At 33.7% G+C, this 25,253-nt stretch overlaps 1 protein-coding gene across 3 annotated transcripts in view; it reads left to right on the top strand.

The window, feature by feature from the left end:
• LOC124357503 (cleavage and polyadenylation specificity factor subunit 6) overlaps positions 1 to 24,116 on the top strand; it is a 65,353-nt gene extending 41,237 nt beyond the window's left edge. For 2 of the 3 annotated variants that reach the window (XM_046809358.1, XM_046809360.1), the window contains 8 exons: positions 8,651 to 8,856; positions 8,945 to 9,086; positions 11,530 to 11,685; positions 13,775 to 13,922; positions 15,748 to 15,846; positions 20,887 to 20,958; positions 22,331 to 22,512; positions 23,482 to 24,116. In XM_046809358.1, coding sequence (XP_046665314.1) covers positions 8,651 to 8,856; positions 8,945 to 9,086; positions 11,530 to 11,685; positions 13,775 to 13,922; positions 15,748 to 15,846; positions 20,887 to 20,958; positions 22,331 to 22,511 — 1,004 coding nt within the window. In that variant the 3' untranslated portion in view covers position 22,512; positions 23,482 to 24,116. The remainder of the gene's footprint in view (positions 1 to 8,650; positions 8,857 to 8,944; positions 9,087 to 11,529; positions 11,686 to 13,774; positions 13,923 to 15,747; positions 15,847 to 20,886; positions 20,959 to 22,330; positions 22,513 to 23,481) is intronic. The other variant, XM_046809359.1, reaches the window with a different exon arrangement.
• The last annotated feature ends 1,137 nt before the right edge of the window (positions 24,117 to 25,253 follow it).

Here is a 25,253-nt window from a genome sequence, read left to right on the forward strand (position 1 = left end):
AAACAGTAGATTTTGTAAATGCGATATACTTTCTTGCATCTTGTCCAGGGTCCCCACCCGACCGTAAGTGTAACGTACAAACCGTGAATATCTCTACAACTTCCAAATAAATCAACATGCATCGTCGCCATAACTGTGTCGTAAGGTGCAGTTCACACGTGAGCGAGAAATAAGCAAGCCTAATTGCGGTGACTCGCAGTGATTGGTCTTGGCGTGATTTACTAGTGTACCAGATTAAATAGAGCAGTTTACTTGAGCGAGCGTGAAGCTAGCCTACTGCAGTGTGCAGGGCGGCAATCACTACCACCATCAGTACAGTCCTGGCGACACAGTAGTGTTTGGAGGAGCATTAAATGGTTTACACTGGTAGATATCGCAGTCGATTGCCGATACACCTTTCTCAAAATGTGGATTTGGTTGGAGAGGAGTACATAAATGCCTAATAACTCTTAAACATTAGCCTACTTTTTTATACACTATGATAAATATTTTATCATTTTTTATTTGCAATATTTCAATATGCAATGTGTTTTCTGTGAAAAAATTACTGAAATATAAACTTCTTACTTTATTCTAGCGTAATATGTAAATAAGTAAATTAATAAATAATTTAATTAATTTTTAAATTGGGAAAAAAGAAAATTAAATTCTCCTATATTGAATCTGATTCATAATCTGATCTAATCAGTATCTACTAAAAATTTGTAATAATAAATGTTATTAATATTAAAATACTTGGGACGTATTAAAAAAAATAATGTATAGCCTACACGAATAATCAATCATCAATTGTGAACCCAATTTTAATAGTGGGATTACGATTTTACTTGTTTACAGGAATAATTTACTATTTTCAATATTAAAACCATATAAATTTTGTATTTAGTAATTTTCTACATCTTAGTGTTGCATAATCAGTTTTAATATGTAATATTTTATGCCGATATAAAAATAATATAAAAGGAATGTTTATTGTTACGTAACATTATTAATTGTAATGTCCAAGATGGTTGGAGTGTATAATGTTTTCTATAAACAGTTCTACGTCGAACATACCAGCATTCACATTTCAAGAAGACTGGAGCATCCACCACTGTCGGCAATCAACCATCAGCAACAGAAAAAATTGGCGAACCAATCACAAAACAAATCTGCAATAAACCAAGTTTTTTTTGTTAAAATTCCAAAAATCTGGCAGGTGATATTTTCCTTTTAGAGCTTTTGGATTCTGTGACTTAAACAAGCATAGTCTTAATAATGAATCCACTACCATTAACACAGAATAATATGGTAAGTCGATCCTTAGCAACTTTGATCCCTGCACTTTTTTTCCTAATCGTAACAAAAATGTCAGGGTGGCCACCTGACCGGGAATATGCCGGGAATTTATCTGAGAACCGGGAAAATTTCAAAAATACTTTTTCCCGTCTCCAAGAACTTATAAAATCAAGACATAATTTGACGCCTTCTTGAATTAAGAACTGATTAATTATGGACCATCGCATTTTACGCGACGTGGCTCTTGAAATTAATTGTGAGTGAAGATCGACATATGTTCGTGAGCTACATCTGACGCCGGTTGATATAAGTTTGCATCCACTAGTGTAGTGGAGTTTATCTTGGGTTAGTTCTACTCCTGTGCCGTGGCAAGCCTCCCCCCTCCCCAAACGTAACAATGCCTTGGACCAGTGGTTCCCAACCTTTTGTGTTTGGCGACCCACTTGGCCAGTCGTACTGGTCTTTAGTGAGTGGCAAAATAAAATGTCTTCTTCAACTGATCCATTGAGATTAAACCTTACAAAACATAACAAATTAGCATTGTCAGCAATATCTGTACTTTCGTCTAATTGTAAAGAATAAAAGTCACTTTCTTTCACAGCAGATATTAAAATCTCCTTTACGTTAGCAGACATTTCCCCAATTCTACGTTTCACTGTAGTGTTGGATAGGGGTATTTGACCTATCTGTTGACCTGATTTTTCATCAAGCAGAAGTGACGAAATTATTTTTGCTCCGGGCAAAATAAGGTTCTCGCCTGCTGTGTGCCATCAAACCATCAAAGGTTTATTCAAGCATTCTGGATGTTTTGTTGAAATGTGCCTCTGAAGTTTTGAAGGCTTCATACTTTCATTAGCCAAGGTTTCGAAACAAAGTAAGCATTGGGGTAAAGGTTCTTCTTCCGTACCTATGAACGTAAATCCATATTGAAGGTATTCAGGACAATATTTTCGAAACATTTTTTCCCTTTCTTAACATTTGAAAATACTCGAGGCACTATAATAACGTCATTGCTAGTAGATGGACGATTAAGCTCACCTTCATCAGTAGATTCCAGTTTTTTCTTAACACAAAATCCAGTTTTCAGCCAATTCTCCATCGCGACCCACCGTTTGGGAAACGCTGCCTTGGACGATTAACATCTGCCGGCCGATCGTTTCCGACTTCGGCACTAAACGAGTGATACGCTTTAAGCGGTAACGTGGCAGACCGGATTTTTTTACTGAAGTATTTTTCAGTCACCGAAGTTGGGTCTGCAGAGAAAGTTGATTTCACCAATTCTTTAGTGAAAACAGTGTTTTGGAAAGACGTTTGTTAGATAGATAGCACATGTCTAAAATTTACAGTGTTATAAACAGGGTTCAGAGTTCTGTTCATTGAATAATATAATGTTTGACGGTTTGATTAAGATGTGGAGCTTGGATTTTTGAGTACACCAAGAATATCAGTTAGATATACAAAGCTTAATAAGATACTTTTTGGAGAAGAAAGTAGTGGGTTTGTTAAATTTAATGTCGAGAAGGGGGCATTTGCGTCCTGTTGCACAGCAATGACAGACTGAGCTGAGGGTTGAGCGGCAAAAGAAACATTTAATGTTTAGAATTGGCGGTGGATAAGTGCCATTGTGTGGTGGTACTGCCCTGCTGCTCACATCTACCATGGCTATTGTTGAGTGTTCCCCATATGTACAACACAAACATTAAACTTTAAGTCCCCGCCCAATCTAGTGCTAACCGCTCGTATCGCGGCCGAGGCCTTGGTTGGTCTCTGTCTGAACGATTGCTCCTCACACACACGTCCCCGAGTGTCATCAAATTAGGTTAAAACAAAGGAAGTCTCGACCGAACTGTATTTACACTGGTAAAAAATGGTGCACGTTTTGAGTCCAACTAAAAAACATCACTAGTCTAAACAGGCGCAAGTGCTCTCGCGAGCGCTGCCGCAACCAGTGCCGTACAGTTGGTTACAAGAACTGGAGAACAGTGTCAGATATTAAAATTTCAATTATAAATATTGTCGAGACATCACTGTCGTGTGTGAACAGACTTCATCTTGACTCCCGGAACAACCAGCAATAAAACTGTACCACGTATTTGCGATTGTTTTCGTGAGTAAAATTGCTAATCTTGTTCACATTATGCTCTAGTAGTTGTTCAAATTCTCTTGGAACTTTATTTGCCAGTATAAAGGCAACTTAATGTTGTTCCCAGTCTCAAACGGTAGATGGCCGGCCGATCGAATCAGTCACGCTCATCAGTTTTCGCCGTCACAGCAGCATTGGTTGGACGGCGGCTGGAAATCCCGTCAGTTCTTCGGTCAACCATTTACCGGAACGACTTCTACGCACCCGTGATGATTGTTCGGACAATTCGAACTGTTCAATCCAAATAGTCCAACGTACATGAGGATTTTTATGTCTTGTTGTTTCGTGGTTCTTGACTGTAACTGGCTAACTGACTGAGTCTGCACTGTCTATTTATGAACAAAAACGGTTGGCAGTACTCAAATTACCGGTTGGTGAAACATGTTTTTGTAGATCTTTGTGTATAAAACTATTTAGAAATATATAGCAACTGAACAACGTAATTTTTAAATAATATTATAATTGAAGTTTGTTTTTTGTGTGTCTATATATCAACACTAGCGTCTCTATAAATATACATTCATACATTTTTATGTCAATGTAATATATTCTGGAAGTTCTTTTAATAACTTACCATTTCTATTATTTAAAAAGGAAAAATGATTTGGAATTTTAAATACATTCATTTCCCTGCAACTCTGCAAGTTCCTTTGATCCTATATATTTTAAGTAACGTGGTATTCTTAGGCTTCTCCCTCCCCCAAAAAAGATAAATTAATTAAGTAGAGTTGAGATGAAAGTATTTGGTTTATTTCTTGATTGTACTGAACAGAGCTTGTGTACCGGCGAAATCATTATCTCGTACCGAAAGTTCTGATTTCTGATAAATCATTACCGAATTTCTCGCATAACGCTAGTGACGAAATGCTAGAGCACCACAGCTTTGTGACATTTCTTATTAAACGTATTGTTAAAACGTCATCGTTGGACTTGGCAGAAGGGTTAAATACAGTACTACAGTTGTCTATTTGGTTTGAAAATAGACTAGATAATCGGAAATTTTCTACAGGGAAACCAGGAATTTGGAAAGAGGTTTTGAGTGGCCACCGTGAGCGTTCTCGAAGGCATCCTTTTCTAAAAGAACTCACTTTCATCATCATTGAACACATCTCCCTCTTCTAAGACTGCTTTGAGCAATGCTAGAAATTCTTTGTGGTCTGAAGATGCTGCCTCACCTACGAGCATCACATTATGAAGGAGGAAACGAAGTATAAACCTTTCACACCATCCCTTACTAGCCAGTAATTGTGGAAGCTCACTGCCCTTCCCTAATGATTCCGAAAAATTGTTATGCAGTTGTTAAGCTTTTTCTCTGATGATATGAGAGCTTAGGGGAATTCTTTTTCTGGTTTGTTCTTCTACCCATATGCTCAATGTCTTTTCAGTTTTTTCCACTCACATCTTTAGAAACAGAAGCAGTTATGGGACAGAGAAGTCTACTTTCTTTCATACTCGATTCGTTTCTCGATCTGAGACATCTTAGTTGATCAATGCTGAGAAAGCTTTTGTATCAATAACTTACACTTATAACAAAACACACAAACAAGGCAAACAAAGAACTGTATGTACGATCTGGTGAATGATCTAAACAGACTGATATAGGGAGGACTGCATGCTACGTGTGGAGTGACAATGGTGCATGGTGGCTGCGGGTAGGGTAGAGTGGAAGTGGGAGTGAGTTATTCGGCAGCGGCAATTTCAAGCAGTTCATGGAAATCGCTGTAATAATATAATATCTTCTGTGCAGTGGCGAACAAACATCAACTTGCTGAGTTAATACTGTAATTTTTATTTATTTATTTTTAGTTGTTAAGCTCTCGAAAAGTTTGCGAATAACCAAAACCCGCAGATATGGAGGGATTACTGTACTATTTTATGAAATTGTTAGAAGCAGTTTTAGATTGCTTTAGGTAATGTGGCTAGAGTAAAAATAATCTCCCATTTTTGTTCATTAGACTAATGTCCTGAGTTAGCGAAACTAGACTTCACCGGAAGTCTCCTCAACCGCAACAGGAGGTCTCGGAAGCGCGCCCCTCCCAAACTCGGAGCAGAGCATAAAAAAAACAACCACATGCCACTAGTGGGAAGAGAGACAAAGAGAGACAAAATTTCCAGTACATGATATAATTAATTAGATGGCAAACATTTTCATACAAAATACAATTAACCGGAGCACCACGGTGCACCGCGTAACTTAAAAACTAAATAGAATTCCAATATTAACGATAACATAATAAATAGCATTTGACATATAAATAACATAATAAATAGAAATTTGACATATAAATAACATCATTTCAGGTACGGCATGTAGCAAATATAAATTCTGAACTGTTAATTATTATGAACTGAGGGGAGGGAAAAGGTTGTAGAATTTCTAGGCCCACTATTTTTAAAAAGTAATTTTGTTTCAGGTTTGTAGCAAAAAAAAATATATATATATTTAACCCTTTGAGTGCCGCAGCGTCTACATAGTAGATGTTGTGAAATGTGCATAAATTGCCGGCATCTACCCAGTAGACGATTTGTATTTAATTAATATCACGTATAATTCATTTTTGTTTTGACAAATAACTTATTTCACGGCAATCTACAAGTTTCGAACAATCGATTGTGATTGATTTTTATTGTTCACCGCCTCCTTGTAGTTATTTGCCATCAGAAACAAACAGATGACGCAATAGTTGGTCAGCTGCTACTTGTTGCCATTAACTACACAGTTTGGTTCGTTGGGTGTTTACATTGTGCTAGTTTCGTGTGTTTATGCTGAAAACTGTTGTTATTGCTATTCTGCAATTGTGTTCAGTAAAACTTACAATGCATTTATAAACTTCTTTTTTCGTGTTTATTTGTTTAGTGATGTATATTTTATTGTTGGATTGGTGATGAAGTAAAACGCAAGTTCCAATCAAACTAATGATTTTAGGTGAAGTAAGGTTATATTTGTAGGCCTGTGTATATTTTTATATAATTAGTATTTTACAGTCATCTTACTTCATTGAGTGAAATAGAATAGTTATAATATTGTTTCTAAACTTTTGACAAACTTGAACAAAAAATTGCTTTTTGTTGTATTTTGTATATATTGCAGTATCTGGTTAAATATTACTGTAACACACCATATTATGCATGATTTTTTGTTCAGTTTTTTCATGCTCTTTCATATGGTATAGCTAAAAAAAATTAAAAAAAATATTGTATATATAATTGTTTGGTTCAAACTTAAAATGTATTTTTTTTTTCATTTTTTTAGTTTTTTGTTATAACCTATATTCTTTTTGTGTAAATAAAAATAAAATTATAATATTATATGGAAAAAAATACCTTGTTTTACAACTCACAAACTATAAAAAAAATGATTCAAATCGGTTGAATAGTTTTTTTTAATATAGTTTTTTCCCCACACGATTGCAAAACAGAAGGAAATGCTCCGGCAATTTATGCGTATGACTTGGGAAAAATGCTGTGGCACTCAAAGGGTTAAAGCCGATTTTCGAAGGAGGCGGGGGCTTAGTTGCCTCCACGAATCCGAATTAAAGATGAAATCCTCCCCTACAGATCATGTCACTAAACTAAATAAATACTAGTTAACTTAATACTGGCCCTCCTCCAGATATAATATCTGGCAGCGCTCCATAAAACCCAATCCTCTCAAGTTCAGTACAAGAAGAAGGAAAAAAACATTTTAGATCCAACCTTGTTCAAGACAAAATGAAGTACAGACGGTCCAGTTGGATGACGTTTCAGTAGCGCTGGCAGGGCGCGGGCATTCAATTTTGGTTTAACAGTGCTGTTTCATTGGGCAGACTCGCCACACCAGTCCTGTTCACGGCACTCACGGGACCCTATTGAATGCCAACATAACCAGTAGATATTCAGAGAAGTTTATGTTATATAATTATGTTTGGCACAAAGTAAATATAAAATATTTAAAATTAACAATTAAAAATAACAATCTGTAGCTAACAGTACCTTTTAAGTATTGAAAAACTGTTTCCCGAAAATAACTCAAGACACCAAGTATTATAAGATACACTACTTGGTGACAATTTTAAATATTACATACAAAAAAAATTTTCAAATATTTAAACATTTACTTATAGGCTAGAAGAGACATACTAAACTTGGTAACATTTACTTGTAAAAATAATTCACTGTATTTTATTCATTCTGTAATATTAATTGTATTGTAAATTATGTAATTTACAAATAATAACAGTACATTATTTCCCAAATAACAATAATTCAATTATAATCCGTTCACGCTACTATAAGGCAAATAATTAATTAAACAATAGAATGGAAATCATGAATGTTGCCACCCAATTTTTGCACGCAACACAAAACACGAGGTAACAAAATTTGCAAAGTCTGTACCGTCTCGCTTACACTAAATAAAGACGAAGTGATTACTAAATAAATAATTTCCGTTCGCCGAACGAATCAATTAGAAAGCACGGCGCAAAATATAGAATTTAACTGGCATAGATAAATAAATTAACAATTTAGAACGTTACGAAAGACAGGATAGAACACTTTGCGACAAGAAAACATACACAAGGAACACAAATTACAAAAATAATGAATAAGCTACTTTTAACTAATCAACGAAAATATATGTCTGGGTGGGAGAGAAAAACCGCCAACTAAATAGTTAAGAGAGTGAAAGAGAAAAACAATTACCTATTACCTGTCGAAAGTCTGAGAATTAGTCAGCCATGGGCATCAGGATGACCAGTAGACAGCACGAGATTCACGTCGCCTCTGCCGAACGTGTCCGGCCGCTCCGATCAGTAGCCACTGCCGGTAATCAGATGTGTCGGTAATCAGTCAAGGTCAACCACCTGACCTCGACCAATCAGTCCATCCAGGCAGAAAATAATCAATACGGTGACGGAGTCACTCCCCCACCGACTGACAAAAGTGGCCGAGGTGGGAAAAATTAAAAGACAAAACTATCGAAACTGAGCCCCGGCTCACTAATCACATTAATATTGCTATTTAGAAAATTACCAACACAAACTCTTGCTTGTTTTTGCTGCCACACTGATTAGTTACTAAGAAATATCAAAAAATAATTTAAAAAAATATTTTTTGCCTTTCAGAATCATCATTAAATATTGGTTTTGAAGAGGGAAACTAAATCATTAAGTGTATAGTTTTGTATGACCCTATATTAATATTATTTTCATATTTGTAATGTAAGCTGATTGAAATTAATTACTGCAGGCATGCCACCTCCTGGACACGGGCCACCACCCCCCGGACCTCAAGGTCCCCCAGCCCCACATGTGAACCCTGCCTTCTTCCAACAGCAGGGTGGACCTCCACCTCACCAGGCCCATCCTCAGCCTGGTCCTCCTCCACCAGGCCCCCCTCACGGACCTCCAGGCCACGGGCCTCCTCATGGCTATGGACCACCACCCACATCCAGAGTAAGTAGGCCTAATACGTTTTCTTGGAATGATATCTGCCTTCTGTTGATGATTTATCTAACGTAATCCTGGATCTATGTGTTTACAGCCACAGTACGGAGGCCCGCCACCTGTAGAACACAGGCCTGAGCCACCTACCATCAGTGATGTGGAGTTCGAGGAGATCATGGGCAGGAACCGTACTGTATCAAGCTCAGCGATCGCAAGGGCAGTCTCTGATGCTGCTGCAGGTCATTATTCACTTATACATTTCTAAATATTTCTTTCTTTCGTTCTTGAATAGAATTCAGTGTGCTTACAATATCCTCCCCCATTGGATTACAGTTACATATATACAGTCACAATACAGCTTGTCGCAGCAAATGTGTTAAGAAAGTAAGATGTTACAGGGTGGTTACCCGACTGGGAATTGTACGCACCGGAAATAAGCTGGGAATCTCCCTTAGAACTGAAAAAATCTTTAAAACTGTTTTATCTGTCTCTAAGAATTTAAGAAATTAAGAAATAATTTGACAGCTACTTGAATCAGAGTTTATTTTTTCCCAAATATTGTATTTCGTATGACGTACTATTCTGTGTGTGTGTGCGTGCGCGTGTTAGACAATGTGTTTGAATTAAAGTTTATCAACCTATCTTTGAATAATATCATGGTCACATCTAAACCTCAAACTAATTAAGAGCCAGTAATTAATTAGGTTAATTATACTTATAGTCCGAGGGAAACTGTGGAAGATACGGTTTGGACTGATTTCTACAGCTAGCAAATTAACAGCACTTAAGGAACTTCCTTATCAGTTAAATTTCTTATTCATTCTTCATATACTGTATTTGTCCGCAATGCAATATATTCAGAGCCATGATACTATGCTTAACTATGGCTTTCACCAACGTTAAACGTCAGGAAAAGAGTAGATTATGCCTGAATGTTTTATAATTTCCCTAGTATTTGAACTAGGGATGGTTCTATGTTGATATTTGATGCCATGCCTTTTCACTAGATTGTAATACCAACAGAAGTGCTTAAAATACACTTAGAATATCAGGGTTTATGACTGCTGATGTGTCGAAGCTGGTTCTCAAACCATATGTCTTATTTGTGAATGACAGCTGATCAGCAGTGTGGAAACTGTTTTTATTGTACTTTCTTTATTTATAAACAACCAAATTACTGCAGTTGAACAAATCCTATTTGGTTATAATTATGATTTCCTATATTTATTTTGGTGCATCATTGTGAGTCTGCTGTCTGTTCGCAGCAACTGATTGCTAAAAACGTGTTTTTATATTAAAGGCTATTTAGAAATAAATATACAAAACATATTTATTTAGAAAAATATTTACAAAACAACACGATTTTTTAATCATATTTTTCTTGAAGTTTGAATTTTTTATCTATATTTACATTTTGAATGCCAGCGTGGCTGCTGGTTTTATGCACGGATGTCAGTTGTTCAGTGGTAAACAGGTGAGTATTTTACCTTTACATGGAACTGACATTTTGTTCCTGCAAAAATGTGGTCTCGTACCGAAAGTTTGGGCACAGCAGACCTTTGACCCGCTATACCAGGCTGCAGTCTCCCCCACGATAGTGCTGTGTTGATAATTGTTTGTACTCTTATTTTTCTGAACTGCATACATGTAGTTATCAAATTTGACAAGGAGAAAAATTATTAGATATACACAATGTCATTTTTAAACATTGAAGGAAAGAGAGATATAAGCAAAGGAGATTAAATTACGTGCTAGCAATGAATCGTCACAGAATTTCCCACATATACTGCCAGTCTTTGGTGGGATAAACAAGCTGACTGCATCAGTTGCCCTAGTATGCTTGCTGTCTTATTTGACTATAGCTAGGCAGTTATTGTACAGTAGTTTAACATGTTGACTGTGACCATCCTCCTAGTGCACTTGTTGTCTTTTTTGACTATAGCTAGGCAGTTATTGTATAGTAGTTTAACATGTTGACTGTGCCGTCCTCCTAGTGCACTTGTTGTCTTATTTGACTATAGCTAGGCAGTTATTGTACAGTAGTTTAACATGTTGACTGTGACCGTCCTCCTAGTGCACTTGTTGTCTTATTTGACTATAGCTAGGCAGTTATTGTACAGTAGTTTAACATGTTGACTGTGACCGTCCTCCTAGTGCACTTGTTGTCTTATTTGACTATAGCTAGGCAGTTATTGTACAGTAGTTTAACATGTTGACTGTGACCATCCTCCTAGTGCACTTGTTGTCTTATTTGACTATAGCTAGGCAGTTATTGTACAGTAGTTTAACATGTTGACTGTGACCGTCCTCCTAGTGCACTTGTTGTCTTATTTAACTATAGCTAGGCAGTTATTGTACAGTAGTTTAACATGTTGACTGTGACCGTCCTCCTAGTGCACTTGTTGTCTTATTTGACTATAGCTAGGCAGTTATTGTACAGTAGTTTAACATATTGACTGTGACCGACCTCCTAGTGTGCTTGCTGTCTTATTGGACTACTATAATGGTCAAATCACCATTATGCCGCAGTGAAGTTAAGTAACTTACAGAGCACTAAATAATTTATGTAGTCTGTATTATTTGAAATTGAGTGTCACAAACCTCCCTCTTCACTTCCATTATTATGTTCATTAGTTATTTTTAAATTTGTTATTGCTATCATAGTTGAACTGTTTGTTACAGGAGAGTATGCCAGTGCTATAGAGACGCTGGTGACTGCGATATCTCTCATAAAGCAGTCTAAAGTGGCCAATGATGACCGTTGCAAGATTCTCATCAGTTCCCTGCAAGATACTCTGCACGGTGTGGAGACAAAGAGCTATGGATCATCTCGCAGAGGTCAGTTTATCTCTAATCAGGTTTTCTTAACACCTTACGACCTAAGTTACTAATTTTAAATATGTGACAACTTGTTGATTATGTTGTTTTATTATTGTATAAATCTTTAAAATTCAGAAACTGTAGTAAGACCAAATTAATACTCTGTATACCTACTAAACTGTTAGCCTTTTCGACCTCAAGCCACAATTTCATTTTTACTAAGTAAGTGTGCAAGATATTAACAAGCAATGGGTGGACCTCCTGCTTTTCATTTTTTGTAAATTTTATTGATGTATTTGTTTTAGTAAATTATTACTTCATGTTTACTTTTATCTGTGGGGTTTATTCAGTCCATATTTTAAACATTGTATAAGTAAACTTATTAAAAATATTACTCTGATCCAATATATGTAGAAATTATTCAGGAATTTGTCGCCCGTCTCTCAATATTCAATGTCCTTTACATCAAGTATGCCATTTCTTGTTTTCACATTATTTCTTTGCTTATGCTTTAAATGAAAAATTAGAAATGGTGTTTTTTCTAGGAAGGTACTAAATTTTATTTTTTTTATAATAGAAGACCTGACCGAAATATAGAATATAGATTTTCTGGACTGTTTCACAACATTATGGTAATATGTATATAAATTTGTTTAAAAGGCGAATTTCCATTAAATTTGCATTTGTTTGTTATTTAAATGCAGATATCCATGTATTCAGTATTGATCAAGATTTTTGATGGATTCTCAAAACCAGTGTGTTTAAATAATAACCCCTTAAAAATATACACTTTCAGAGGAAAAGGGTGTGCACCTAATGTTTTTTTTTTTTTAAATGTCAATTGTTAGTTGGTGGTGGAAATAATTAGCTATTACATTAAACCATATGAAGAATTGGTGTCCATTACAAAGTACTTTATGTGTCATGTTTCTCGATTTGTATGAAATTTATTGATACTATGTGCTTATGAATGATATCGACCATACTTAGTTGTATTTAGATACATAGTGTTTTGGAAATTATAGTTTTTCTCTTTTACAATACAAATGAATGTTATAGTTAGGTTTTTCAAAATTATTTATTACAACTATGAGAAGGAATGATTGGATGATTTACTATATTTGTTTTTGGCTCTCTCAATTTGATTTTACCTGCTTTCATTGATGTTTAGAGGCCATATTATTTTTCATTTATGATCTAAACCATTTAAACAAATATAACAATAGCTTCCATGAATATTGTAAAAACGAAACTAACCTAACCATAACTTTCTACTACGTAAGTAGTAATATTATTTAGATTTGATGTTGAATTAGGCTAAATTTTTAGGTGTACATGGAATTTGTATGTGCTATACACGTATTGTAGACAATGTGTAATATATTATAAATTAAGTTATTTTACACTTACACACTTAAATTTGATTATTCCAGCTGTGTTGGTTTGATGTGTTATTCATTTTTGTGCTTATTGGTTGAATGCACGCTGCTATGCTGGGACGCATACACATGGTGAAGGCAGCTGTGCTATGTATATCGGCACCTTTTTAACATTCTGGTTCAGTTTCATTTTTAATAATATTGTCTAATATATATATATATATATATATATATATATATATATATATCTTATATTTACTTATATTAGTGTATGAACCTGTGTTCTAAACATTTAAAATGTCATCATAACTCTCATTCCTTCGTTATTGAGGTCTAGATTATGAATGATGATTAACATTTTTCATCTTAATTTAATTACTATGTGATATAAATTATTATTTAGAGTGGGTTTGTGAATATCTAAATTATTTTGGGTATTCTGAAAGAATGGTGTCATTAAGTCTCAATAACCACGCACCCAATAGTATGTAATTTAATATTCTCATGATTGATAAGGAAGCGATGGAATCAGGAATTTATTTACTGTTCAGTTCAGCACAAACATTAGCAGTTTATCTCAAAATTTAAATATTCAATTGTTATCAGAGATGTCATTTATTTATATTTTATTATAAATTAAATATTTAATTCTTTAACAGCTTTTCTGTTGTAAAAAAATCTTAATCAAGCCGTTCACTGGAGTGCAATACTGAATAATTATGTTACAGAGAGGTCCAGATCTCGAGAACGTGATCGGAGCCATCGCCGCTCCAGGCGAGAACGTTCCCGCTCTCGTGAACACGATTACCGAGAGAGGAGCCGGGAGCGTGACAGGGATCGAGATAGGGAAAGAGAACGTGAACGTGAGAAAGACAGGTAACTGGTATAGCCTTACTCATCATTATAATCTGTTTTCGTACAGTTCATACAGGATGGGGGAGAGGACTTTGCTGACTTTGGCAGCTGCTCCGGACAAGTTATATTCCATACCTATTTCAATATTAAGCCTGATGGTGTTCTTAGCCAGCAGTTATAAAGAACAACACCACTGTAGGTGGTTTCATGAGTACAGAGAACTGGTGAGAAGAGAGGAATACAGGGACATCCATGAGCAGCAAGGTGACCCTAAACTATTAACATGGTGTAAGGCTGTTAAAATCCCGTCAGCATTCTGTTTGCAAACAAGCAGCAGCAGTTGGGTCGTCTGCCTATGCTGTGAGGTGAACCCTCCATGAAGGAGTAAAGTTTCATCCCTACAAATTGGCTGTGATGAAGAAACCTAATTTAAGTTTTTGTTGATCGAGAAAGCATGTTAGGTGCTTTTTGGCATGTTTGTTTTGTTAACAATGAGGCTCTCTACCATCTTTCAGGATGTGTCAATAAGCAGAACATGCGCTACTGGAACCATGTTAACAAGACAACGTGATCAGTAATTTCTATATTCATGTGCTCTGGTTTGATGTGTCTGAGTGCCCTTTCGTGAGTTGGGATAATCCATGAACTTTTTAACAAAATAAACAGGCACTCTGACTGTTATGTCCAAATTATTTGAGTGGTTTTTCTGCCAACAGAGATGGACGTTGGTGATGTGTGGTTTTAACAAGAGATGTGATGGCAAACACAATGTTGGTGTCAATGACAGGTTTTAGGCAATATTTCCCTGGAGTGTTTGTAAAGGGCAATCTGCATTGGCCAGCATCATTGTCTTATTCATTTAACTCCTTGTAATTAATTTTTATGGGGCTATATGAAATCACTGATTTACAATCCCAGATAAGCACTAGTCCATTGACAACAATGGCCACCATTTGCTAGTCTAGGATCCACTGATTAAAAATAAACACATATATAGAAAGCCTCCATGTTATTCCTAAAATCCTGGTACATCTAAATGTAAAAACAATCTTTATGGTTTGTTCCAATGTAATAACCTCAAATGCAAAATATATTCCATAAACCAATCTGCTGACATCTTCTCTACAGAAAATCTCATTCACAACTAATAGTCTTAAGTACAAGATTAAACAGTTACAGACAAGGTGTCAAAATAGGATGCGAAGATAAACTAGTTCCCTAATAGGCAGCAAGCCACAATATCACAGACTTCAATAACAGTTTTAAATCCACAAAATGGGTAACAAAATCAAGACATCCTTCAAGCATTAACCTTTGATAAATTCCTTCTTTCACCCCTCTCGGTAGGCTAACGGTTTATCAGTTTATGTAGAACAAACTATGTGTATTGTATTATTTTACTAAACTATACTATCAATAGACAGTGATAATAGGTGTCTACAGAAAGTGAGTTGGCAATCCTGCTTTCCACATGATTCTGCAACCCAAATTAGACAGACAACTGAAATGCTCTCAACGTTTCAAAAAATGTGCAGTGCAATTGAAAATTTTTGAATAGATTATATATATATATATATATATATATATATGTATATATCTAAATTATAATAAAAATACTCATACATAACATTTTGAATGGCAATAAAAACGTTTCATTTAAAAAAATAAGACAAGCCCAATTTTTCAATTCAATTTGGCTTAGGTGAGTAGAAATAAATTATGCTATAACAATTTTGGTTGCCCAGATTAGCTATGTCTTTTTATTTTATTTGGATTTATCAATGTTTGTTGAATTTTAAATTTGTTGCAAACTGGGGTTACTTATTCATCCACTATGCTATTGCAGATACTATGCTGAGACATATGGAAGAGAAAGATCACGTAGTCGAGACAGGGAGCGAGAATATCGTGGCCACAGTCGGGAAGACAGGTACAATTCCGACAGGTTGTGTCTGCTTATTTACCTCATCATTGTAGTTTACTGTCTGCCTATGTTGTCAGTCATTGGCTGTGCATCTGATGCTCCTCTTTTAACAATGGGTTAAAGTTTTAAACTGCATTATAAATATGATATTGTCTTAATGTTAATAATTTCTGTACAATTAATTAGCATTGAGTAAACTTAAGAAGATATTACAAAAAGATCTAAGTTTCTGAAGTAAAACTTTTATGGATTTGATATGAAATCTTAGTTATAACACAGTTTTAAATTTTAGCTCCTTGTTAAAAGCAGAGCCTCTGATACACAGCCAGCAGCTAACTAGCGTGCCCTTTTAAATTGAGATATAATAAAAATGTTCAATGAATCTCTCACTTTTTATCCTTGAATTTCTCATTACAATTGAAATGTACATTATCAGTATCTTCCGCCAGTCAGTCGGTCAATATACAAAAGATTCTCTTTTACACTTTTTACTGTTGTCTTTCAAGAAATATTCAGCCACAAATCACACATTGATGTATTCACATTTTCTATGTATCTTTCTCTAAATACAGAAAGAGAAGTTAAAGAGTGCAGAGAATACAAAATTCATTATTATATTTAACCACAATTGTGCCACATTATTCTAAATTGGGATATGGATGTTTATTGAGGGTTTAATCGGTGTCATGCCACCATAGCCCATGATATGCACACAAGTTTTGAAACTTTAGCAACCCATATAATAAATAATTTTAAATAATGTAACTTGGGGATAGTTTTATGAGAACCTATCAATGTGTAAGTTCCGTTATGTAAGATTTAAGCCTTTTATCAAATTCTTATTGTCGTTAATTTATGATCAGTTAAAAAATTTGTTACAGCTACTAAAAAAAGCTTTAGTCCAATGTTTATCCTATGATTATTGAAATTAACCCCTTAATGTCAGGCTTAAAAATGCGATAAAAATCTTATTTTGAAAATATAAAGTAAAAACAAAATATTCTTTCAATTATCTATGTGGTGTACAACGTTTAGTAAGATCATAGTTTTAGTAAAAGAATTATGGTAACTTTACTTATCAAAATAAATAAGTAGTGATATCTACAAGATTGTGTACATGCAATTACATTAAGAAGCACAACAAATTTTATATATAAAGTTTCAACTGAAATAGCTATGAGAAGTTAGTTTTTAATCCTTTTATGTTGTGAAGCAGAACATTACAATCGAAATTGATATACTAAACATCATATTTACCAATTTTATGGTCCGAACTAATTTTAAAAATATAACATTAGAAAAAGTTTGATAGAAACATTTTCAGTAGCAATTCATATTGTCTACAGACAGTATAAGAGCAAACTATGAACCTTAATTCGAACCTTTGGCTAAGGCCGTTTCCATGGTTTTTTCCAATATCAAATACATTGTATGATTATTTTTATTGCCTCTACAATATGAAAGCATTAAAAACTACCATAGAAGTAAAGGAGGTGGAAAAAATAATAGGGACATTGAAAAATAAATATTGTAGTGGCTATGATGAGATACCGATAGTAACAGTAAGGCAGTAAATGCATATATTAGTACAATTTTATTTCATTTAATTAACTCTCATTCACCTCAGGTTTTTCCAAACCATTTAAAAATGGCATCATCAAATAGCAAGCTACTTAATTTCGGAGTAGTCGAAGGCCCTATTCTGTATCCTCTGCTATTCCTATGCTATCTGAGAGGTATAAATAGCGCATTAATAAATAATTTAAATGGCAAACTTTGTCTCTATGCTGATTATTTGAATTTGTTACTATCAACAAATTTTGCAGAAGAGACCAAATTTTGTTCTTTTGTAGAAATTGAATATATTGGACAGTTTCTGAAAGCTCACTTTTTCATTCTAAACCCACCAAAAACAAGTTTATACATTTTAAAACTGCAAAATAGGCATAGAACGCAAAAATGAAACATGCCAGACCCTTTTAGTGCCAGACAAAAAATCAAAAGTTGGTCTGAGAAATGCCAGTGATTTTTCATATAATACTACTGAAGGATGCCAGGCCTATTTCAGCCGTTTTGCAGTGTTTTACTAAAAAAATTGTAAAAATTACAAATATTGAGATATTTTCCTAATTTTTTCATTGTTTTGCAGTAAAATAAATTTCCTTATAAAAAACTATAAAGCAAATTATATTTCTAAATCTAATTAACTTTAAAAAAAAAAATTAAAAAAGTAGACATTTTACTTACAGTTTTTATATTTTTCCAGTTTCACATGAAAACTAGTACTTTAAAAAAATTATTTCACTATAACACATACTATCACTTGAAAGAGGAATTAAAACTGAATACACACATAAAAAGTTTTGATTAATATTTCAAAAACCAAAAAAATCATGTTAATTTTTTTAGAAAGTTACATTTTCACTTTTTTGTGTTATTTACACTATTTAGCTTCTTTATAAAGCTTATAATATTTTCCGGTACTTTGGGATTATACCGACCACACCAGTATGAAGAACACAAAAATATAAATTTATAGTAACAAACATGATAGAACGAAAAAACAACTCTGTAATTACAAAATTACAAACTTACAAGCATTTCCAGGTATTGTGATCGGTATTGTTGTCGCTGTTATCTTATCTTTCTCGAGAATCCCGATTGAATCACATGATTTGCACGGTACATAATTGCCTTTCCATTACAATTCAATTTATATTTCTGATCAGCCCCTCTAGAATTTGATATTTTACTGATAGGTACTATCTCGAGGGATGTTTTTCTTTCGTTGACATCAGCGCGGGTGCTGCTGAAGCCCGCGCTGAGGGCCGGAGGCACTCGCATTTTGGGTGGCGGAATGTGATCAAGAATAAAAACAAGTTTTGAGTGTTTTTTTTTTTCAATAAAGAGTTTAGTTTTAGTTTGGTAATGTTTGTTTTTGTTGAATTTTTGTGTTTGGAGAAATGTAGAGGTAAAACACGGAAGTACAACAAAGCGACGCAACTCTGCAATCACGTTATCTACTAGACCGCTCGACTTTGACCTCTGTCTGAGGATGGGGAGGGGTTTTCGATAAGACAATTCCTGTTTTATATTGACGAAATATTGTTTTACGCTAATCTAGTAATCAGTAGAAGCAAAATGTCAAATAACGATTCATGTCTGGGTGTGGTCGGTATAATCCCAAAGTACCTAATTTCCACTATGAAACCATTAAAAACTGTCTGAAACTACTTTCTACTTAAAAAATAATGTACACTTTGTAAAATATCAACAACAAAATTTACACACTTTTGTACATAGGTATTATAGTTAGGCGGTAACACAAATATGGTGAGGCAAACATAAGGGATGCAATCCTTTTTTACAGCGTTTGCACACAAATGTGGTTTTCATTTTATTGAAGTTTACTTTTTATGTTAGTAAAACATTGTTAGTAAACTATTTATCAACAAACAAAGACTGTGGAAGCAGCAACACAAACAACCAAACACAGAGGTTAGACGTGAACTATCAGCTGACACAACTTTGACTGATGCAACAACCACGGCCATTTCTATCATGGCTAAACACCTGACTAACCTTACGATATTACTATTATTATTTTTTGTTATGTAGATTGGTTCATCCTGATTGTTTGTATACCAACAAATTTAGAACAAGTTAAAAAATTATTGCGGTATGACTTTTACTCCGAACGTCCGTATATACGGACATCGGCATTCTTCTGTAGTTATTCAAACGTCCGTATATACGGACGTTGGCATTTCTCTGTATTTTTTAAACGTCCGTATATACGGACGTTGGCACTAAAAGGGTTAAACCAATGTCTGAATTGGGATGAACATGTACACAACATTTTAATGAAAATAAACTCCGGAATTTATGTTGTGTCAAAAATTACCTTATACTGTAGTTTACAAATTTTAAAAATACTTATTTCGTCTGTGAACTTCTAAATTTTGTTTTATGTAGACTTGTATGGCTCTAAAATAATAAATATGAACAATGTTTTGGAAAAACTAAAAATAACGATTAGAAATATGTTAAACCTAAACAATGACAAATCAACAAAACTTAAATTTTCGGAATCTGGAAATATTGACGGTTTTCAATCAATATCTTAGAAACCATCGTACTTTCAAAAACGTAAATTATCAAACTATTGACAGCATATTTAATTAACTAGCACTATACTCATTGGGAGAACTTTCCACCTCCATTTGGAAGGATTTATTTTAATATTTCAATGAGTATCATTATTTTTTACTCAACTATAGATTATGCCCTTATAGAATGTGTAAAATATGTTGGAAATGGACCTGTGATTTATTATATCATATCTGACACTATTCATTATATACACTTATACCGCAAAAATGAATAAATATCTTTTGACCTGAAAAAAATATTCCAAAAGTCCCTTACGCTACTGCTGTCTGTACCTAGTGCATTTTCACCTGGGCACGTTTCAAGACCTATTGGTACTCAAAGGACAAAGCATTTAACAGATCAAAAGTAAACTCTACATTGTTACTGAACAGACTGCTACACACAGCGAGTAGTTGTAAGCGCCAACCAGGTGCCAGCTGCAACTCTTGTTTTTATTGTAATAAATACAAAGTTCTATGTGAATGAATGACATATTTCTATTGTAGGATAGTTAAGAAATTAAATATCTTTATAAACAATATGGGATGTAAAAAGAATTAATAAAATTTACAATAACAATCAGCGACAACGGATCTTTGCCTGGAATTTTTTAGCAAAGTTTCCTAGCAACAGAATTCGATGCTGTGGCATCCAAAGGGATTTAAATACTCTTGATAACTGTAGGAACTTATTTAGAGATACATAATAACATATATTCCAGTATATTCCATATGCTAGACATATCCAGATTGCTATTGTAAAACACCTGCGACAGACAGCTGACATGTGTAAGAAGGTAGAGACTCGTGCAGCTACACCACATCATTCACTTCACAATAGTTGAACTGTATTTCCCTACTTTTAGTTACCAAACAAGTCTGACATCTAACCCATATTGTTTTGTTTTAGTACTACCAGAAGAGTGCGTGTGAAGTCTCCTGAACCGGTTGATGCAGCTTCTGTTGTCAGCTCAAAATCCAGGTATATTTCTTTGATAACATTTAAATATAACAAATGAGTTTGAAAGATGTCTTGTCCAGTAACTCAATAATTCTTTTACACGGTTGGTAGGGCAAGAAAAGAAATTAATATATAGTAAAAATAAGTCTGATAACCGATTTAAATGCGTATTTCGAGTTATGAGAAGTAAATGCAATCTTGACCCCTAAGACTAAGAGGCCACTTTCGAGATTTGTAATGAAATGTAGGCTACTATTGTATTTTTTCCTGCATTCAGAAAATATTTTTAGGGCTGTAACTAAATATTTATTTAGGCGAGTAGTTTGTAATAATAAATGAGGCTATTGCAACTTATACAAATTCAATAAATATAATATTTTTATATCAATATACAGTATATACGTTGATATATACTGAAATATATAAAGATTTAATTTTTTTAGCTCAGATTTCGTTTCACTTCACGATTATTACTGTTATGCTTGTCAATTCTATATATTAAAATCTGTCTACCAAATAGGACTGAAACCATTTATTTGCAATCCCTGTAAGTTATATAAATGAAGTAACAAGAGTCATAGATAGACTACCCCCATTACTGACCACAACCTGGTTATGAGCAATGTAGAGTGATTTATGCATTAACATAACCGATTACGTTGTTGGCTGAGCTTTATCGAACTTTTGTGGAACTTTAGGGCTATTAATAGTAGTAACAGATATAAACGCAATGCATAACTACAGGTATTTCAATCTTAATGTCATAACTATTATTTACCTTTGATACAAATAGTTGAAAATCAGTATATGATTTACAAAAGTTGAATTTGATTCAAAAATACTAAATTTTAAATTTATATCTCATCAGTACATACTTTTGAGATAATTTCCTGTAAATTTGTCTGGAAGAAAGGACTGTTTGTGGGTATTTTTACTAAAAATTCTATCTTTCTCTCGATTAGGCTACAAATTATTATTTCAATTTATGCAGAACAATAATAATTGAGTAATCTTTAAACATACACTAGATAGAACAAAATTGTTACAACAGTTCATATGAAGAAACCAGCTAGAATTATCTGACTGGATCAATGGAGAGGGCAAACACAATTAATTCTCTAGAATACTCATAACTGTATATCACTAGTACATGTATTGAGCCAATTAATTACAAGTGATGTAAAAACAAAAGGATATTTATCTTATACCATTCAATTATTGGCCTCCATCAATGGCAGTGTAATTTTCTCAAAATATGTTTGAATAAGTTGGGTACAAATTAACAGTTATATATTTCTCATGTATATACTTTTTCATTGTTTGTCACCATTTTTTCATTGTTAATAGTAGTCTCTTCCTTGCTGATATTTTGGTTTTCTTGAACATTTTGTAGAAGTTACTATGACGATCGGTACCGGGAGAGGGACCGTGACAGGGAACGTGAGCGAGAACGAGAAAGGGAGCGAGAGAGGGAGCCATCCCGCAGGGACCCAGAACGGGAGAGAGAAAGGGAAAGAGAACGGGAAAGGAGAGAGGAACGAGCAGAATCCTCTCACAGGACTTCCCGCCACTAAGGTAAATAGTATAAATTGTTTTTTATAATACATTCTCACTTTAAACTAGTAAAGCTAGAGATGAAAAAGTATCTATACAAATCTGTAGTATTGGAAAGATTTATCAATAAAAATATTTCAATTATATAAAAGTCTGATGGGTACTTAAATTAAGTATTTTCACTGAAGACATAATTTTTACAATTTTTCCATGTGCTCGTTTTATCTGCAAGTAATCAAAATAATATTGGAATTGCTGTACAGTTTAATACACACTGTGAAAGCATGTTATATAAGCTATTGCAAAATTGTGTCAACATTGAAAGTTTCTTTTGTATGGAGTATTTACAATGTAATGTCAAGTTTTAATAATATTCTTGTTGATCTTTACAAATAATCCTTACAATCAAATTCATTTAACCCACGTAATTAGTTAAGTAATTTTGAAAAGTGCACTGGATAGATGAAAAACTTGATAACAAGTATTTATGCCATACATAATGTGTGCATTACTTACAATTAATCATACATTAATTTATTGCCTCAAGCCAGCAGTTGATTTTTCTGTAGCTGGAAAAATTTTTTTAATGTTGTACTGTTTTCTATATTTTGTGTGATTTTGTTCATAATGAAGTATAAAATACTATAATGTGTAGTACTATCCATAATATATCAGATTTTTTCTTTTGAAAATTTTATATATTCTTCATAAAAATAATGAATGGAAAATACAGAAAACATAATAATAGTCTAATGACCTGGGAAACTATACAACCTACCATTTAGTATGGGGGCTCTAAACCACACTGGTATTTGTTTGATTGTATTAATATGAGGTCACCTAGGCATTCCAGACTGTTCTAGTTGTGAACAGCACACAGACTCTTAAAAGTTAAATTTATGTAAAATGTGTATAATTTGGACATATTTAAGATTTCAGTTAATAAGTTGTTTTATGAAACTTAACGGAATCACATTTTTCTTTTTTCAGGATGTGGGCATGCACGACTGATTGTGTAGTCTATCAGAATGTTCACGTTATTCTGCAAGTTTATATCTACATTGGTTAATGTAATCAATTCTTGTGAAAGAGGATATTTGTAACCTAGAGTTAGACTTCATTCCCTTTGACCTCAATTCAGTTTTTAACTTCGTAAGTGATGTTAGAAGTTGATCTTATATTAAGTTAGATACAATTTAAGTTGACATGGATAGTTTCTTGTGTAGAATTGGAAGTTATGATTTCTCGCTTTTTGTTGTCTACCACATGAGCAATCATCCATATTTTCTCAGTGTAACCTAGTACAGAGGGGACAGCATTATGGCTGTTATTTTATTTATTTTATATTATTTTAGAGAAAAGTAAGGGTGACTACAGATAAAAATGTAATACTCTATTCAATTCATATATCGGGCATATTGTTCAATACTTCTAGCATTGTTCTTTTATAGCCATCTTATATTTGGTGAATCTTCCAAACAATAAAGTCATTTTGTTCTATCACTAGATTGCAAGTTTAGCTTTAAATTGTACAATTTATTGGTTATAAGATATCCAAACTTCATTTTATGTACCTAAGAGTAAATGTAATGCTTTGTAAAAATAAACAACATTTCAAGGTTTAATAGTGTTGTTATTTATAATCCTAATGCCACACACATTGCTGTGTAAATACAGTGAAGTTTGTGTGCAACACAACAACATTCTAAAATTCCTCCAAATAAAAACTACAAAAAAGTTATTATTTTTTGTCAGTTGTTCTAATATTTTCAAAAAGGTTGCAATACACTATTATCTTTTACTTTACCACAAGTACTTACTCTGTGTACTTGTAGTTGTGTTCTGATGGCCTATAATGGCATTGGACAAGTCCATGTGTCTTCATGGTTAGCATAAGGTGTGGTTCCACAGGTAAGGTGTTCATGCCAGTTGGCATGTAAAATTATGTTTCTAAATAATTAGTTTTCCGCTATTAAGAACTGTTTGTGTTCAGTCTTGAAAGTATTAAAAGGAACTTAGCCTATATGTTTAATAACAAAAAGGAATTGTTAATTAATTTTAAGACATGAATGTTTTTGGAGTTGATTCAACAAGTTTCATATTGTGCTGCTCAGAAAAAAATGTTTCTGGTGTGAATTCATAGTTTGAATTGACATCTTGTATTCTAGGTGTACTTGTTTCAATATAACATGAATTTTAAAAAGTATAAAAGGCATGGGGCATAATGATTCTTGGTGTTTACCTATTGTGGATTGATTTGTTTGACCATGCATGTCGCAGCGGACTTGTATTATGATTATTTCTTTTCCTATCTCTAAACAGCCAGATGAGAGATTGATAGAAGTGTAAGAATAAAAAGGTCTGTATGTCTTCCAACCATGTTAATTTTCTACACAAACACTGTCCATATATTTGTATAAAACAAAGCTCCTTTATAGTTTGAGTGTTTTCATAAAACTTAAATGATGAGTTGGTAGTACTTAAATGTATCAATTTTGTCTATATTAAAAAATAGTAGAGTTAAAACGTTTACACAAAAGTGGAATGGCTTCCTCAGCTATGTAAAAAAATACTGTCTCTCTACCATGTCTAGTCTGGATTTAATAAAGTACAGTAGTTATGGTGTTTATACTACTTCCCCAATGTTGTTGTGAACTACTCAAAATGTATGTGTAAGAACAAACATATTGTACATGATGTGAGAGTTCTGAAACACTTTTATTATTATCAATAAACAAGCAAGAATACAAGTTGTTTATAAT

This window comes from Homalodisca vitripennis, chromosome 3 (assembly GCF_021130785.1).
Source record: "Homalodisca vitripennis isolate AUS2020 chromosome 3, UT_GWSS_2.1, whole genome shotgun sequence".
Lineage (NCBI taxonomy): Eukaryota > Metazoa > Arthropoda > Insecta > Hemiptera > Cicadellidae > Homalodisca > Homalodisca vitripennis.